Source organism: Sorex araneus, chromosome 4, assembly GCF_027595985.1.
Source record: "Sorex araneus isolate mSorAra2 chromosome 4, mSorAra2.pri, whole genome shotgun sequence".
Classification (NCBI taxonomy): Eukaryota; Metazoa; Chordata; class Mammalia; order Eulipotyphla; family Soricidae; genus Sorex; species Sorex araneus.
Window position 1 is genome coordinate 106,827,845 of NC_073305.1, and position 19,874 is coordinate 106,847,718.

The 19,874-nt window shown below is 34.8% G+C and overlaps 1 protein-coding gene across 4 annotated transcripts in view; it reads right to left on the reverse strand.

The window, feature by feature from the left end:
* Nucleotides 1-19,874, reverse strand: part of PHIP (pleckstrin homology domain interacting protein) — a 142,635-nt gene that overhangs the window by 23,095 nt on the left and 99,666 nt on the right. For all 4 annotated transcript variants that reach the window (XM_055134740.1, XM_055134742.1, XM_055134743.1 and 1 more), the window contains exons 25-35: nucleotides 18,071-18,178; nucleotides 17,013-17,137; nucleotides 16,800-16,882; nucleotides 13,343-13,454; nucleotides 13,111-13,172; nucleotides 8,611-8,766; nucleotides 4,766-4,886; nucleotides 1,846-1,971; nucleotides 1,190-1,259; nucleotides 826-876; nucleotides 450-599 (exon numbers count right to left, since the gene is read on the reverse strand). In XM_055134740.1, the coding sequence (XP_054990715.1) occupies nucleotides 450-599; nucleotides 826-876; nucleotides 1,190-1,259; nucleotides 1,846-1,971; nucleotides 4,766-4,886; nucleotides 8,611-8,766; nucleotides 13,111-13,172; nucleotides 13,343-13,454; nucleotides 16,800-16,882; nucleotides 17,013-17,137; nucleotides 18,071-18,178 (1,164 nt within the window). The remainder of the gene's footprint in view (nucleotides 1-449; nucleotides 600-825; nucleotides 877-1,189; nucleotides 1,260-1,845; nucleotides 1,972-4,765; nucleotides 4,887-8,610; nucleotides 8,767-13,110; nucleotides 13,173-13,342; nucleotides 13,455-16,799; nucleotides 16,883-17,012; nucleotides 17,138-18,070; nucleotides 18,179-19,874) is intronic.

A 19,874-nucleotide genomic window follows, 5' to 3' on the forward strand; every position in this document is an offset into this window, starting at 1 on the left:
GGGGAAGAAAATACTTCTAAAAATTCACACGATTTGTTTAAAGATATATGTAGAACTGGTACGATACAAGAGCAGAGACCATAATCCAATTATTTGGAATCTTAGTTGGGGCTTTTTCTCATTTATCATACTATTTTACTTGGACGCACAGTATACTATTTTACTTGGATGCATAGTATACTTCTCAATGTTTCTGTGACCCTGGCCCCCTACTAACCTAGTTTCCTTCATGTGGGTCCCTAATCTCTTGCCATGCCCTCCTATGTACGTGATTTACACCTCCATGAAATACCCTGGCAACCCACAAGAAAAGCTGCACTTTGTAATCAAGCAAGTGGAAACATGAAATAAGAATGAAAATTACAACATAAAAGATCTAAGCAGAAAGAGTCATGTATAAAACACACAGAAAACTGAGTGGCAAATTAAGTATTTTCAAAAATACTTACTGGATATTCAAGTAGATCTACGGGTTGGCGGAAAGGTTCAGAATCTTCACATTGAAAGATGAGATTTAACAATTCTTGACACTGTTTTTTCCATGCCTGAATATCATAAGACTGTGCTCTATTACGTAATCTCCTTCTAGGCTGATGGTCCTAAAGTCAGGATGTTTATATTTGTTAAACAATACCACACAATTATTCTGTGGTTCAATGCAGGCAGAAAATAGTGATTCAAATAAAAAATATCACAGTTCTAAAAACCATGTAATATTTGATGTGGCAGACATGCACTTATAATCTATTGTTAAAAATATTTATAGTGAAAAATGTTCTTACTGTATTTTACTTCATATGAAGTATAAAACAAAAATCTTATTACCTTTCTTTTTCGGGTAGAAGTTCCTGGAACATCAGCATCTTTCTCTTCTTCCTTTTGAAGCAAGAATTTATCAGATTGGTAAAAGACAATACATTTTACTGTGTTATACTTGTTTAAACACCTTTTTACACTTTGAAAATTCTTCAAGGTACACGATAGAGAACAAAACTGACTCCAAACAATTCTGCAACCCACATTAGAAAAAAAAAACATTAAAAATATTCTGTATATTTTTTAAAAAACAAACTACAGCATTAGAAAAAAGTAGTACTAATAGTATCTTCTGTCTCAAAATTACACTATATACATTTCTTTTTATATGCAAAATAAGACCAATATAAAATAATAATAAAGTAGTAAGTACCTCAGAGTCAGACAAAACTTTCTTTTTCATTGAATTGTAGAGTGGAATGATGTTATAACTAGTCTGATCCCTATAGAGCAAGAAAAGGTAAGAATATAAAAGCAATGACAAATTTTTTTCTCCATTTAATCTGTTAGTAAATTCAGAATCTAAGTAAAGCTTGAAGCTAAAGGTTTTTTCATTTAGTTCATTACAAAACCCAGGGAAGGGGCAGGGTAAGATACACAGGCATCATGCCCTATCACTTCCACTATATGCAGATTAGCCAAAGTTTCCATTCCTGCATATTTTATACCATCAACTTTATTTTCACTTATAAGTCTTTTGGGGGAGTAGCTGTCCTTGGAATACATTGTTAAAAGACTGATGAAAACTGGTTAATCATATTGTACATTCAAGTACAAAACACTTAACAAATTAAAATACTTAACTACTGCTAACAACTCATTTTCTCCTTATGTTGGAGATTTATCTTATAAAATTGTATTATGGGGGCTGGAGCAATAGCACCCGCTGTGCTATCGCTCATGTAACGTTACATGAAAAAAAGCAAAGACTGCACTTTGTATTTTAAAATTTGCTATAAAATATTGCCATTATTATAATAGTCATAATTAAGCAGGAAAATTATAATTAAATAGAGAAAAATAACTCACTTTATAAAATGCAGAAGAAGATCAGTCACAAATTTAGCAGACTTCACAATAGGGCTTCCAGGCTCATTAAATGTTCGTGTATTATGCTCTATGTATCGAACTTCCCACATAAGGGAAGAAACACGCCTTTAAAAGAACAATTATACAGAAGTCTTTATTATATTTAAAACGATATGCACACAATTTAATATCAGTACATTTTTACTTCTGCAATTCAGCCTTAAGTCAGTTCAAATACACACACCTTAAAAAAGGCCAATTCCAAAAAATTTATATAGATAGCCTCATTTCTGTTAGGCAATAGTATGTATTTATGTAAAAAACATTTGGATTACATATACTCTAACAATTAACAGTGTCTTTTTCCAATACAGCATGACTGATAGGAGCAAAAGAAAAATAAAAATAGGAATTTTTAGCTTCTGTTTTACAATTCCTATTATGCATGTTGTCAATATTTGTAATTAAGAGGGGGCTGGAGCGATTGCACAGAGCATAGGGCGTTTGCCTTGCACTCGGCCGACCCGGGTTCAATCCCCAGCATCCCATATGGTCCCCCAAGCACTGCCAGGAGTAATTCCTGAGTGCAAAGACAGGAGTAACCCCTGAGCATCGCTGGGTGTGACCCAAAAAGCAAAAAAAAAAAAAAAAAAAAATTGTAATTAAGCAAATCTAAATTTTATAAAAAGAAAACAAAAAATACAATATAAAAAGGAATGAACACTTTTAGCCAAATTAATTACTGGCACTCAAATGGCATGTATAAATTTAAAAAGCTAATTGAGAGCCTATTTGTGAAAATATAAAAACATGATGAATATGTTAGATTACCAAGGAAATAAAATTATCTAACAATGGACTGGACAATATATTTTTATTTGATTATTGTATTTCTGGAAGTAATGAAAAATTTGAAGAAAACTTTATATATTTCATGCTGGGAAGACAAATTGATAGTTAACAAGAAACTTCCAGAATTATGAGAGGAAAATCATATACGCTGCAGTTAAATTCGAAACCAATAGGTAAAGCTAGCAAAGAAAAAAATCTGTAAACAGTGAAATAGCACAAGAAGATACCATTGTATTAAATAAGAGTGCATATCAGATCTATAACTATTGAAAACAGGCAGTTTCTAATTTACAGTGTTTCAAAACCTTGTTTCCCTAAATTGTTCACCAAACAATATTAATTCCAATGAAACCATTTAAGCTATATCTTTATGTCTGTCTGTCTGTCATCCCGTTGCTCATTGATTTGTTTGAGCGGGCACCAGTAACGTCTCTCACTGAGAGACTTACTGTTACTGTTTTTGGCATATCCAATACACACGGGTAGCTTGCCAGACTCTGCCATGCGGGCTCGATACTCTTGGTAGCTTGCCGGGCTCTCTGAGAGGGGTGGAGGAATCGAACTCGGGTCGACCACGTGAAAGGCAAATGCCCAACCACTGTGCTATTGCTCCAGCCCATCTTTATGTCAATTTATTAAAAACAAATTTAGGCAATACACAAAGGTTGTTGGGTTTTACTCCTGGGTCTGTGCTCAGGGATCATTCCTAGTGGAGTTCAGGGGACTACATGGGGTGAATGGAACTGCATCTACATCAGTCATATGCAATAAGTAGTTTGAAATATAGTTCACTTCAGCAACTATGCTGAACAGTATTTCTGTAAATATATATTTAAAATATAGTGGAATATACCATAAGTTTATCTTTCTATACTATACGAGTGTAGAGGAACAACTCTCCACTTCCTCTTATTTTTCTTTGTCTTGTCATTTTTTCTGAATCACTATGATCAACTAAGACTTAACAACTTATGGGTCTAGGGATAAAGATGAATATAGTTAAATATTTCTTCTCCATGTCCTTAAATCAAAACATGCTATGCTGAAAAATAAAGAGGAGTGCATTGATAACAAGATGGCATAACACATACATATAATAAGCGATTTCTTCTCATCTTTTTGCCTTTGACAAATGAAACAGTAGAAACACTTAAGATCAGAACGAGATCTTAAGTCTAATATCTGGGGTTTCTTGTTCTGATTTCAGTCATGGGTGATGCTCTTCTACAATAGCAGCTAGCAATGCCTAAGGATAGTTTTTTGTTTGCAAAACTAGATGATGGCTATACTGGCACCCACAAAATAGAGGTATAATAAAATGCCTCTCAATTAAGAAGTTTCCAAATTCAAACAAAATGTTTGTGTTGAGTTTTAATGCAGTGCTGTTTAAATTAAAATGCTATTTAGCTTGCTAAATACAAGACATGTAAGAAAAAGAGAAGTTAAAAATATTTCATTATGTGACAACTGTAACTCATTATACTGCAAGTCACTTGAGGTAAGGAACTTACAAAGTCAGTTCAAGATTAGCATTCAACATTTATGAAGAGTGTTAAAAAATAGGTTCAAAGTAATTAATTTTTCTTAAAAAACAAGCTGTATTTTAAGCTAAACTACAACTAATAAAAAATATCCTGAGCTCTTTTAGTATCATTGCTCTTAAGTATGCATACGCATAACATAGCAAAATTAAAAAAATACAATGTGGTGATATTCTAGAAAAAAATTTATAAACACATACATTTAACATGCTACACGTAGAAAATGAAACACTGTGGTTTGCTTTATAAAATACTAGAGGAAGAATATCAATTCACATTAATAATTAAAAAAAAAAAAAAAAGCCTGTCTTCAGATATCCTATTCCAAGTGATGTCAGAAACACCAGTATCACTGAGAACTTGATAAGCAGAATCCCAGGTACTACTATTATAAATCTACTGCATCACCTTCAGCATTTAAAAAATGTTCCATGTGATTAGGAGGCATATTAAAGTATAAGATCAGTAAATGGGTAAGAGGAGCATTTCACTCTCTTTCAGTAACTGCAACATCAAATGATTCGAACCTGTAAAATCTGTTTTCCAGTCTTTGTTTAATCGTACTTAAATCTGTTGGATATGCTACTACAGTGCAATACATGGGGTAGGCTTGCAGATCCACAGGGGCGACAAATGCTGAAGCAATATCTAAGAGAAATCAACAAGTATGTAAATTAATTTTTTTGCTGCTTAAAGTCATAAACAATTAAGGCTTGAAATAAGACTTGTTTTAGTTCACATTACTAATAAACGCCTGTCCTTTCACAAAAAATACATATAGCTTAGAGTTGAAATTTACAATGTCAAAATTGTGCATTTTGCATAAATTGTATAGTAGAAAATTCTACATTCAGATTCCTAAGAAGAGACAACAGGTAATGTAAAAAAATGAATCTGATTTATTAGGAACATACACATGTTTATGCAATTAAAACCTGGACATTCCTATATCTGTGTCATGAATTTGATCAGTATTTGATCATAACACTATTAACTCACTAAACTGCTGAGTTTTCAAAACATAAAGACTTTTTCTCCGTGAAGAAGGCAACCAAAAGGGAAGAAATAAATCCAGAAATGAATCCACATAATAGTACAGCAAAATCCTGAACCTAGTTTGCTCACTCATAAACAGCTGAGGGCAACTTTACATTGTAAAATATTACCAATATCATTTAAAATAATATAAGAAAATTCTTGCAAAAGAGTTCAGATCAAAGTGTCATACAATGTGTCTCAAACTCTTATTCAAATTAAGTTTTGGAGGATCTATATTTTTCAGAGGTAGGCATAACATTTCTGGGAGGCCTCACTTTGAAATTCTGTGACAATAATCCCACATGTAATTACTTAAATCCTATTTAAGACTTCTTTAATCCCGCTGGCATGGATTCAGGAAGAAAGGGACTCTCATTCGTTTTTGGTGGGAATGCAGACTTGTCCAGTCATTTTGGAAAACAATATGGACATTCCTCAAAAAACTAGAAATAGAACTCCTATTTGACCCAGCAATGCCCTGGGGGCCCAAAAACACACAGTACAAACGTCACCTGCACTTTGATGTTCACTGCAGCACTAATCACAATAGCCAGAATATGTAAACAACTCGACTGCCCAAGAACAGATGACTGGATACAGAAACTATGATACATTTACACAATGGAATACTATGCAGCTATTAGGAAGAATAGTCATGAAATCTGCTTATAAATGGACTGACATGGAGAATATCATGTTGAGTAAAATTAGTCAGAAGGCAAGGAACAGGTATAGAATGACTGGACTCATTTGTGGGATATATATATATCCCACATATATATATGTGTATATATATCCCACATATATCACATATCATATATATATAATATGAGACTAACATCCAAGGTGAGGGTAAACGGGCTAGAAAGACAGGCCAATGGTTGGAAGCTTGCCACAAGAGTGTGTGTGTATGGGGAAGGGAGAAGAGAGAGGGGGAGTGGGAGGGGGAGAGAGAGAGAGAGAGAGAGAGAGAGTGAGAAAGAATAGTGGCAGGCGGTGGGATGGGAGAGGTAGTAGGGAAACTGGAACTATTGGTGGTGGGAAAAGCACACAGGTGAAAGAACAGGTATGGAACATTATTTGACTGAAATTCAATCATAAACAACTTTGGAAAATGTGTATACTGTGATTCAATCAATTAAGTAAAAAAAAACAAGACATCATTAAAATAATCTATTCTAAAATCCCCATCTTGGTATGATGTTGGAATTATGTATATGTGTATATGTGCAACCATCATTAACAGTATTGTAAATTATAGTACCTTATAAAAAAATGGCTTTTTAAAAAAAAAAAATTCAAACTATGTCCACCAAACAAATAAATTCCCCATCATAGTAATTTTGATGAAATTCTTCTAGGATCCATAACAAGTATTACTGAAATTTGTATGGAATTATACAACTCCCCAAACAGCCAAAGCAATTCTGAGAAAAAAGATGAGGGTCACTGCAATCACACTACAAAGTTAATAGTCAAAATTTTGTTGTGTTAAAATAAAGGTAGACTCAGATCAATGGACTCAAGAGCCTAGAGATAAATCCCTCAACTCTATGGACAGTTAATCTAAGAACTGTGTGCAGGAATTAGAGCAAGAAAGCCCTGTTCAACAGTGCTAGCAAAACTGGAGAGCCTTATTAAAAACAAAATATGAGATCCTTTCCTCACACCATACAGAACAAATTCAAACTGGGTGAGAGACCTCATGATTAGATCAAACAATGGCTGTAAAGCATTAGAAGGCTGTGGGAGGATGGAGGGTAGTTAAGATTGAGAAGGACCCATTATGACATCAGGTGGAAATGAACACTCTGGACAGGAACTAAGTGTTCAAAGTAGGTATAGGGATACTCATGGTAAACTTTTAGCATCTATATTGCAAACCATAATGCCTAAAATGAGAAAGAGAGAGATGCCTGCCATAAAACAGGCAGGGGTGGTAGGGTGCTTGGAGTGATAGAACAGTAGTGCTGGATAATTACACTGGTAGAGGGATGGGTGTCAGAACATAGTATGACTAAAACCCAATTGTGAACCTAACTTTTACAAACCCAGCTTCAGAAAAAAAAATTTAAAAACAGATGAGACCAGAATCCAAAAAAGAATAAATCTACAAAATATGGACCACAAGAGCAGTTGGCAAAGACAACAAAAGCAATAACGACTACATCAAATTATAAGGTTTTTACATAACAAAAGTAAAATCTAAAATACAGACAACATCCCAAATGAGAAAAAAATATCTGCATACCATATACCATAAAAATCCAAAATAAATACAAATAATTCCATCATAAAATGAGAAGATGATGAGTTACTTTCTCAAAGAATACAGCCAGCCAGTATGCATATGAAAAAGATTATATTATGTGGGAAAAAAAATCAAAATGACGAGTCATCACCTTACACCAGTGAGAATGGCATGTATCAAAAAGACTACAAACAGGCAGTTCGTGGGGATGTATAAAAAAGGAATTCTCATTCACTGTTGGTGGGAATATTATCTGATTCAGCCTCTATAGAAAATACTATGAAGATATCTCAAAAACAAAAATAAAAAAACCCAAGACACCCCACTAAGAAAAAAGCTTTACATATAAACAAGGGATCCCACATCTTGGTATCTACTTCAGGAACACAAAAACATTAATGTGTACAGATATATGCACAACTATGTTCCTAGTAGCCTTAAGTTTAATAGCCAGGATATAGAAGTGATCAAGTACATAACAGAAAGAAATTGTGATATATATATATATACTCTATTGTGTGTATACGTATATATGTGTATATATGTATATATATACACATACATGTATATGTGTGTGTGTGTTATACACACGCACACACACACAACAGAGTACTTTCCAGCTCTGAGAAAAGATAAAATCTTGCAGCTTGCTGCAACTTGGATAGAATTGGAGGGCGTCATATTAATAAAAAAAAGTCAGGAGAAGGGCATATTATTCGATCATCCCACTAATGTGTAGTAGACTGAGAAAGAAAATGGAACAAGACAGACTAATGACAAAACCTTAACCTTAGATTACAAAACCGAAAATTATAGCAGGGGGAAAGGGAGAGAAAAAAGTGGACTAGAAGTGACATAAGGACAGTGGTAAAGATTACTGGCCACTTTGGTGATAGTAAAAGTGCAATAAATTTGTACATCAAAACCATAAAACTTAGCACATTTTAAACTACATTAAAAAAATTAAGCAAGTGTGAAAATTAGTGATAGGAGAGTTTTAATTTTTTTTTTAACTGAACAACAATATTTTTTCTTTGTTTTCTAAGAGCTTTTGCTTATACCCATGTTACTATTATTATTTACCTAATGTCATCAATTGGTTTATTCCTGTGACAATTCTTTCACATTCTTCATCCCTAGGGCTGGACCCCCATTCTCCATCAAGAGGTTTATAGATCAATGATCTACATTCTACATCAGTTAAGGGAACACTGGTACCTAGTTCTTCAGGAAATACAGCTGAAACACACAGAAAAGAAAAAAAGAGCGGGTTTAGTTAAAATAGGGGGAAATTTATTAATATTTAGGTTACCTTTTAAAAAGCAGAGTTAGAATTCATCTTCAATCCCTCTCAACCTCCCTGCCCCCACCGCACGGTCTTGAGCACCTCAGGGTACTACTTGCATGGCCCCCAGTACCACAGGGTCCAAGTAGTACTGCATCACTGAGCCAAAGCACTGAAATATCAGGCATACAGAGGCTAAGTATTGCTAGAATCCAGGGAATCCAGCACACTGCTTGGAGAGACCAGTACCCTCAAAATAAAAAGCAGAACTTTAATATCACAGAATTAAAAGATAGCTTTATAAATATTTGTCAAGTATTCCTTTATTTTACAAGCAGAAAGCATGTTTTCTGGGATGATTGCACTGTTGCACAGTCATCCCACTGTTCATCGATTTGCTCGAGTGGGCACCAGTAACGTCTCCATTGTGAGACTTGTTGTTACTGTTTTTGGCATATCGAATATGCCACGGGTAGCTTGTCAGGCTCTGCCGTACGGGCAGGATACTCTCGGTAGCTTGCTGGGCTCTCCGAGAGGGATGGAGGAATCGAACCCAGGTTGGCTGTGTGCAAGGCAAATGCCCTAGCCATTGTGCTATAGCTCCAGTCTGGGATCATTATAACAAATAATTAAAAAATAACTTTATAAACAATTATATGAATATGCAAATTACATTTAAAAACTATCTCACTATTTCACCATTACCATCAAATATGGTAAAAGATAAATTATTTCTATGAAATGATACAAATTTATATTTTCTGGATAATTATAATACCCTATATTTTTATAAAACATACAAAATAAAACTAAATGAAAGTGTTTTTTCCAGGAATGTGTAAGTTTCATTTCTTTTGTCTTTTTTTTTGGGGGGGTTGCCATACCTGGGGGTACTCAGGTCTTCCTCCTAGCTCTGTGCTCACAGATTATTCTAAGTAATATACAAGGAACCATACATGGTGCTGAGGCTGGCCAAGTGCAAAGCAACTTAACCCCTGTAGTTATCTCTCTAGTCCCTAATTTTCATTTTTAAAAAATGTAGAAAGGGCCCAGAAAGTACCACCAGTAGTGATATCTGAGCACAGATCCAGGATTTATGCCCTAAGCACCATTGGGTTTTAGTTCAAAACCAAACAAAGCAAAATTACAGAAATAGAAAACTGATGACTGATAGATGAGACTTAAGCTTGATGATGGTATGCTTTCTGCTTGCTGAATGCTGAACACTCTATTCAAGAAAATCATGGTGGAACTGACAAAATCTACGAAGATGCCAGGTAACTTTTCTTTTAAATAAGATTTCATCAGAGAAATAATGGGTAATAGGCTATTACTTATATATAATCAGAATTCTTCCTCTTCCCCAAATGTAATTAAACTCAATGAACGCATAATAAAGTAGAACAGGAAATACAAAATCCCCATATATATCAGGATAAGAAAGAAATAGTACATTAGCTTGTTTCTGCCATATACACAACAGGACAATATGAGGTCAAATGATACAAAAGTAACAAAAGCAGAAGATAAATCAAGAGTACAATTTAAAACATCTTTGAGTTCCAAATAACTCCAATTTAGCAGAGAGAAAAATACATTAATAAAAAATGTACATTATTAGTGTTAGATTTTCAGTGATAAGACTTCTAGAAAAAGCTGGTTTTATAAAATCTAAGCATGACTATGTTTTCACTCCTAAGGTTTGCCATACTGCATTTATTTTTTCCAAGTTTTCTCTTCTTGATAATAAGCGACTTCATAATTATTTCTACCATGGTAAAAGTTAATTTATATTTTCTAGAAAAAATTCTATAAAATAGATGAAAGACATTCTATAAAACATCTGATTATCTTACAGATCCTTTAATTTTCAGTTTTTCTTTGTGTATGATAAACCCAGCCATGTTCAAAGATTACACTGAGGAATTACTCCTGGAGGTGCAGAAAACTGAACCGGGATCAGCTGTGCCCAAGGCAAGTGGCTTACCCTCTGTACTATATCTTTGGCCCTCATCTTAGAGATCCTATTTTATAGAGTTATATATTGTTTTAAGAAATGCAAATAATTTGTACAAGTATTCATCACATTGATGCTGGTCATCAACGTGATGAGTACTTGTACATCACCAAGATCGAGAAAGGCAGCAAGGCGGCAGGGGAGCAGCTCCTGGCGGGAGACAAGATCATGGGCATCGACATGGGATTGTCAGGGTCTTGTGGTGAGGTCAGGCACGTCCACCCATGTTCCCACACGGCAGCTGAGTGGGGGCAGAGGCGAGCGCTCTGTGCATGCATGAGTGCATGTCTGTGTACATGTGTGGACATGCAGGCCTGTATCGGACCCCACATGCCTGCAGAGGTACAGATGCTGGCCAAGGACTGAGCTAGGTTTCAAAGTCAAAGACTGCTTTTTGCCCCATCACTTAAGACTACTTATTTAGACCTACTGAGATTTTGGTGTATTTAATTTTTTAAGGACTGGAGCAACAGCACAGTGGGTAGGGCATTTGCCTTGCATGCGGCTGACCCGTGTTCCATTCCTTCGTCCCTCTTAGAGATCCCGGCAAGCTTCCGAGTATCCCGCCCGCACAGCAGAGCCTGGAAAGCTACCCATGGCGTATTCGATATGCCAAAAACAGTAACAACAAGTCTCAAATGGAGACGGTACTGGTGCCTGCTCGAGCAAATCGATGAGCCGTAGGAGGAGAGTGCTACAGTGCAGTCCTACTTATCACATTATTACCCTTTATGATAATTATGAATTATCTAGGATACAATCTTTGTAATTATTTAACAGTCACATGTACTGTATTTCTGTATTTTGCATTTATATTGCTGTTACGGGGGTATAAATGGGCTGTTGAGCAACCCTAAGTAGTAGTAGTTGTCAAGTGATGCTGCCAGGATATAAGCTAAGGCTTCACACCTTTTGGAAAGAACTTGACTTTGAATTGCATCCCTAGTTGATGACCAGCATCAATATATATTGGTGAGCACCATATATCCAGGATTGTGTTAACGTGTTAACTAGCTTGTGTTAATAATATTTTAGGAACTGTAACAAAAATGGCAATCAGATAGAAAATATTCGTCAGGTTTCATCTATACTTCACTGCGTAAGCTAAGTCATACTTAACTCCCAAATGCTAAGACAAAAGTACATGCAAGGGAATATTATTACTGATTTTAACTCCCTCCCCAATGTGTCTAAAATAAGCACATTACATATAAAATATCATTTAGCTCACACAGCAGCACTATAAGACTAAGTCCTAAAATCAGGGGTTTTGAAATTTTAAGGAAACTGCAAAACATTAGCAGATGATGACAGACTTAGAATATATATCTATCTCAACCAGAACTCCAAACTTTTTTTGTTTTCATTTACTTTTGTCTTAGGGCCACACACAGCAGAACTCAGCTTCACTCCTGGTGGGCTCAGATGATAATATGGGGTGCTGCTGACTGAACCCAGATCAGCCCCATGCAAGGCAAGTGCTTTACCTCCAGTCCCTAAAGACGTACAAATTCTTTTTTTTTTTTGTATTATTTTTTATTCATTTTATTGAATCACAGTGAAATAGTTACAAAGCTTTCGTGTTTGAGTTTCAGTCATACACTGATCTAACACCCATCCCTTCACCATTGTACATTTTCCACCACCAATGTTCCCAGTATCCCCCTCACCCTGCCCCCCATCCCAATCTTTCTCCTGTCTCTATGGCAGAAAATTTCCTTCTTACTCTCTGCTTTTGGGCATTATGGTTTGCAATACAGATACTGAGAGGCCATCATGCTTGGTCCTTTGTCTAATTTCAGGACACATCTCCCATCCTGGCGATCCTTCCAAATGTAATTGACTTAGTGATCCCTTCACTATCCCAGTTGCCTTTTTCCCCATCTCATGAGGTAGAAGCACAGATTATTATATGATACTGTTATATTCAAAATACTGTGGAGTCACAAAAATATTGTGGTTTCTGACTGCTCATCTTCTAGGAGTGAATAATTTTAGTAAAACACTTTCATGTTTTGCCGTAAATTCAATCTTTCTGTTAGACTATGAATTTCACATGATTCCTAGTTGGTCCCTGGTAGCACCAAAAGGAAAATAAGTGGGAAAGGACAGATTTATTCTTGTTTATAGGTATGCCAGTCCCACCACACTCTACCAATAGCAGGTGCAATAATAAGTTATTTGCGGAATGACTATTTTCCATTTGATGTTTTCTGGAAATTTACTGTAGTAGCAATTTAGACTTTAAGAAATGAATTCACAAAATCCAATTCACACTTACCATTATTAGGTATAAGCTCCATATCCCAAGGACTCATCTTTTCTGTATCTCCATTGTCCCAGCTTAAAGGAAGAAAAATCTTTATATTAAGAAAATCTAAATATTGTACTATCATTTTTTAAAAATTATATTACAAAAATAGTATTTTTTAAAAACTTTATCACTTTAGTAACAGATGGAAAAAAGATTCAAAGCCTGTCAAGGTTAAAGTAAAAATAAAATATTTACTTACCAAACATTATAGCACTGAAACAAACTATCAGGGTACTCAGGTTGAAGAGGTTCCTGGCTTTCAATTGTTCCAAACCACCAGGCATCATCTATGACTGATCTGAAACGGTCACCTGTACAAGAACAAAAATCATCTTATTACTCTGAAATGTACTGCTGCTACTGTCATTCCCTTTATCCAATGTCTACCTCTAAAATACTTAGAACTGCACATATGATTTCAGAAGACATATTAAGAGTGACCTACAGTCACTCTAGAAATACTGAGGGAGATGATACTTAGTAAATACATCTAAAGTGATTTACTGATTTACAATTTTAGGGCCATTACTTACATTAGGATAAAGAGAAATTCACTCTTACCTTAACTGTTTTATAAAGCAATCTAGCATATAAAATTTATCATCAGGACTAGGTTCAAACTTTTCACTCAAATAAAAATAGATAATTCATATTCAAAAAATATTTAGTCTCTTTCATTTCTTACTTTCTATAAAAGTCTCCCCAGCAAACAAGACTCCAGCTACAAATAACAAAAATATTCTAATCTGTTTTCCTTTGTATCAATCCTACAACACTCATTTTCCCTATCTATTAAAAAAAAAACACCCTAAGCTTTGTAAAAACAGCACTTCTTGTGCTTATTTTCTTACCCAAATGCTTTTAGATAGTATTCTATTACTGAAACTACTTTCTCCAAAAATCCTGAACAAAGTTATTTGTTTTAGCTTCCCTCTGTGTTGAAAACTGAACTACTTTCTTCCTTTCTGTAATGCTTTTTCTTCCTGTTTTTCACTCTACTTAGTAATTTTTATCCTAGCTCATTTAGGGTAGAGTAAGAAAGGCTTTAGAGTTTATGCAAGCTATTTGTTACTTTGAACCAATTTACAGCAAAGCTCATTGTTTTATTTTGAAAAACATAGAGAGAACAATATTCACGTCCTCATTTATACAAAAAATTTTAAAAAGTATAAAGGCAGACAGCAAATTAAAAATTAAACAAAATAAAATTAGTTATTAAACAAGTTTGAACCAGAAGTCAAAAAAAATAATTGTATATGCAGGTAAGTGCCGCACAGAGACAACACTTGGAATGAGTAAATATCTGAACTCAAGTTCAGATACAAGCATCAAATAGCCACTATTAAGAAACATTAATTTGAGTCAGAAGCAAGTATGTAAGCAGTCACTGGTAAGAAGGTATTCATTACTACATTTCAAATCTCTTAACTGCTTCTCATATGTGCTATCAGTGACACAAATCTGAGAAGCTATAAATTTAATAGAGAGCATTTTTGAGACCACCACAACTGAGAGTAAATTCAATGAGTTTTGTAGAGCTATTCAGAAGAACTCAAATTGTGCCTAACCATAATGAATGATACTACAAAATGATAACAGTGAAGCTAAGAAAAGATTCACTATTCAGAGTAAGTCTAAAAATTACTTAGCAGATTAAATTACTGCTAATGTAATTTTTAAAGGAGGCAGGGCAGGCAGATAACATGTATCCTGAGAAATAAAAGATCAACTAGTACTAACTTTAAAATATAAATCTATAAACTTATAGATTAAAAACTGCAAAATCCAAATGAGAAAATTCTGTACATCCATTTTGAAATATCTTTGATTTGTCCAATGCTTGTCATATTTCTTGGCTTAGGTTGTTATCAGTTCAATTCTGGAAAATTCCTGGACTCTGACTGCTAATATCTGTTCTGCAAATTATTGGCAGATGCATGTCCTTAAAAAAATAAAATTTATATTATCAGGTAACATGCTAATAACTTAAAAAAATGTACCAAAGGCTTATAACCCAAACCAAGAAAAACACTTTTAAGCATTTCTTCTTGAATTTACTTACAAATTTCTAAAGAGTATATAGCTATTTCTTCAATTTTAAACATTAAGTATTGATGTTCTTTCCAAACAGCTGCACATAAAAGATATACATTTTACTTACTCCATAATCAAATTTTCTACTGTAACAAGTACTATTTCCTACAGAACTTACCACTATTTTTTATTATTAAATTTGTCTTTCCTTTTTAAAGAAAAAGAAATCTTCTTTAAGCCTCCCCTGACTTTGTATTTTAAGATTTATAAAGAAATCTTCTCTTATTCTCTAAGAGATCAAACTATAAGATCCCCCATTAAAATTTTTCAAAAGGTTAAAAACGCTAGATAATGTAACAGTCCCTTTTTTCTGTTTTTCACTGGTTCTATGAGTACTTCACTAAAGAGTACAATCTTTAGGATTAGTTGCTTTCCATACTTGCTAAGTAGATGCTACATGCTCTTAGTCAATAAACTCTCTCTCTTTAGCCTATGACATATTAACACTTTTGGTGATTAATAGTCATACTGCTGAATTTCCCCATTTCTCTTTTTTCTTTTCTTTGGAAAGGAGTCTTGGGCCATACCCTTCAATGCTCAGGGCTTACTTACTCTTCCCTCTATGCTGAGATCATTCCTGGCAGTACTTAGGGAACACGTGGTGCCAAGGATGGAACCAGGGTCAGCTGCATGCAAGTATAGCACGTTGTTCCTGTACTATTCCTCCCTTCACATTGCCCTCATCTTTCATGTTTAGAGTATACATGTACATTTTTAAGCTAACAAAACCCAAGAAAAGACAAATCATCATGCTAATCTAGTACTTTCTAATGACTCTAAAGGCAGACTAGAATGGCAATATCAATTGATGGGTGTTCTCAAACCAAGTAACATATGCACTATATCCCACTGGAAGATGACAAAGACTGCCCCTCTGAATTTTGAAAAATCAGTGTTCTAATATAACCATATGCATTCAAATGCCAGAAACTTACAAAGATCTTAAAGTTTGAGACTTGACAAAATTAACAAAAAATGAACTAAAATCTAGTAAATTAATTATTTACCAATTAATAATCAGTCCAAATTATTGAAAATGTGGGGCCAGACTGATAGTATTGGCAGGGTGCTTGCCTTGCATACCGCCAACCCAGGTTCAATCCCTAGTATCCTATATGATTCTCTGAGCCTGTGAGGAATGATCCCTGAGTTCAGAGAAGGGAGTAAGCTATGAGCACCAATGGATGTGAACCATAAACAAAAACAAAGATAAAATTATTAAAAATATTCACAAGAAAGACTGCTTCAAATTTGAATTATGAGTACTTTGGGATAAAAATTTTATTTAGCGTGCAGAAGAACTAGAAAAAATAATTTATAAACACTCCTTATAACAGTAACCACATACAGAAAAATGTTGGAATTCCAGTATGAATGAGATTAAAAGTGTTTTCAGTCTTTAAAACAACTCTGGAAAAATACCTAACACAGTATCTTACTTTGCTACTAATTTTTCTCGAAATGACTAAATACTTTCTCTGTTATCTTTTTCTAAGTTACAATAGTAAGTCACTTATATTTAAAATTAACAAAGATCTATGGCTTCTAAGTAAGTTACCCACCTATATTCCACCGCCTATATTTTGCGTCGTCAAATTGTTGTCTCAAGACTAGGAAATCTATAACATCAGGCATATCATGGTATCTATTTACAAATAGAAACATAGTGATTAGGCCACATACCTAAAACTATTTAAAAGATGCTCAAATTTATCTGAATCTTGAAAAACAATCTACAATAATAAGAAACCATTGTCTCTTTCAATAGTCCTTACTTCATGGTAAATGATCCGCCTGTCAGTTTACCAGTATCAGGATCTAGAAAAGCAAGTTTAAGGCAGCAAAGAGTAGGCAATCCCACTTCATATTTTATGCCAACTATTTTCATCAATTCTTGTTCCTGAGGAAGATACATAAAATAAGAAACCAATAAAATGCTATGCATAGCTAAGAAAATAATTGTTTTAAATTTAAGCAGGTGATTACAGTATATATATAAACATTCACTGAGCTTTGTACTTAAGCTTTGTGCACTGTATGGAATTCAGTCATAACTCAATAAAACGAAAAAGAAAAATAAAGATGGGGAAAATACAGAGACAATTTAGCAGACAGGGTGACTTTAAATTTGTACAGTATACATTGTTTCTTTAAAACTTGATACCTTATATTCCTCGTTTTTTTTTTCTTTTTTGGGTCACACCAGGCAATGCCCAGGGGTTACTCTTGGCTTATGCACTCAGGAATTACTCTTGGCAGTGCTCCGGGGACCATATGGGATGGTGGGAATCGAACCCGGGTCGGCAGCGTGCAGGGCAAATGCCCTACCCTCTGTGATAGAGGTATTTAAGTTATAATGATCCCAGACTGGAGCGATAGCACAGTGGGTAGAACATTTGCCTTGCAGATGGCCGACCTGGGTTCAATTTCTCTGTTCCTCTCCGAGAGCTCGGCAAGCTACGGAGAATATCTTGCCCGCACAGCACGGCCTGGCAAGTTACCCGTGACATATTCGATATGCCAAAAACAGTACCAAGTCTCACAATGGAGATGTTTACTGGTGCACGCTAGAGCAAATCGATGAGCAATGAAATGACAGTGCTACAGTGCTACCTTATATTCCTTAGAACTGCTTCAATTAAAACATCATCATGATACAGGTTTTCTTCCCACTGGGGTGTAACTGATGTGTACATTAATTTCAGATGTAAAACACAATTGGATATTTGAATAAATTGCAAATGGTACAGTACTTATAGAAGAAATATTAACAGTAAATATGATTTTTTCCAAACTCTACCACAACTGGATTATTAGACAATGAACATCATACCCGTAGTTCCATTTTATGCCACGGCTGTTTTTTGGGATTGATACTGTAAATTTTATTTTTCCGGGCCATTTCAACATATGCTTCATGACCTTGTCGGAAATAATAAACCTGAAAAATAAATAGTCACATTTAAAAAAGCTTGAAGATGAGAATAGAGAGTACAAGAGAGTAAGGCACTTGCCTTGCACATGCAAGACATATTAAATTGCACATAATCTACCTAATCCCTGGCAACTGATATGGTTTCCCAAGCCCAACCAGGAGTGATCCCTGTGCACCACTGGGAGCAGCCATAAAATCAGAATATAAAAAATAAAAAGGCTTGAAGATGCTTCTTTCAAACTGAATAAACAAAGAATCACTTAAAAACTACAAAGCATTTAAAGTTCTTTGAACGCAAATAAATTCTATTATCTTTTTTCTTTTCCTCCAATCTTCTCTCACTCCATCCCCTCCATGTACAAATAACTGGCAAAATTTTAGGGCCTAAGAGAGCCTAATTGCAAGCTCTCCCACATGCTTTGCATTGTCTGTCATTATATGTGGTTCCATACCCAGCAACACACATTTCCTTTAGCACAGAGCTGTACTAGTCCCCAGCCAATACTAGGTATGGTTCCAATTCAAAAAAGCATACAAAACCCTGCAAAATATTTCAACTAATGTTCTAACTTTCCCTCGATTTTTTTCTTTATTCTATTATAATAACCAAAAATGTAACATAACCTTGCAAATACATTAGAAGTAAGGTAAGTAGGGTTTTGTTCTTTGCTTTAATTTTACCATTTTATTCTTGGATTCTAACTGCAGCGTTTCCTATCCCCACCTCGGCACCCCTCCAGAGAGAGCAGAAGACACAAGGGGTTCTTTCTCTTTGTTCAATTAAGGTAGATTTCTAGGGATTGATTTATTTATTTTCTGGAAAGGGGGCTAAATAAATCTGGGAACCTCTGCTTTAAATCTATATTGCATAAGAAAGTAAAGTAACCAAGAGTCAGGATTAGTCAAGATTTTCATTTACTTTTGTGGAAGTACTTCAAACAACTTACTTTGAAATGTAAAATGTGCATATAACCCATCTATGTTATCTTTATAAAGATAACAAAGAATATGTCCTCATTTTATAAAGGTTAAATTTAAATGACCCTCAATTAAATATTATAAGACTGAGATTTGAATCCGACACATATTCTACATAACTGAGACTTGAACCTTGGTGTGAGACTTAAGTCTGACAAAAATGTTCTTCCCTAAATAGTTCGTTTTAAAATGCCATTAAGTTTTTTAGTGGTACCTACAAGTTCTTAGTATCATATTGGGATATCCCTCGTTCAACATATTTTTAATTCTTACAGTGTCATTGCTCCAAGTGCATAAATCGTTAAATGTAAGATGGACACTGAAAAATGAGAACCTACTTGTTTAAGCATGAACAACTGAAAGAATTTACATTCCAGAAGGAAATTATTCAGGCCAGCAGGTACAGCAGGTAGGGCATTAGCCTTGCACATGGCCAACCCAAGTTAAATCCCCAGCATCTTGTATAGTTTCTGGTCCCCCCAAGCACCACCAGGATTAACTGCTGAGTGCAGAGCCAGGAGTAACCCCTGAACATCGCTGAGTATAGCCAATCCCTCCACCCCCATGAAGATAAATTATTCAAAACGAATTGCACACTTTCACACCATTCCATCCTGACATAATAAATTGCATCTATTCTATCAAGTATCTTACTATACAATGTCAGGATCCATCGCTGCACTGAACTGGAACAATGTAGTAATCCTGTGGGCTCTTTAAATCT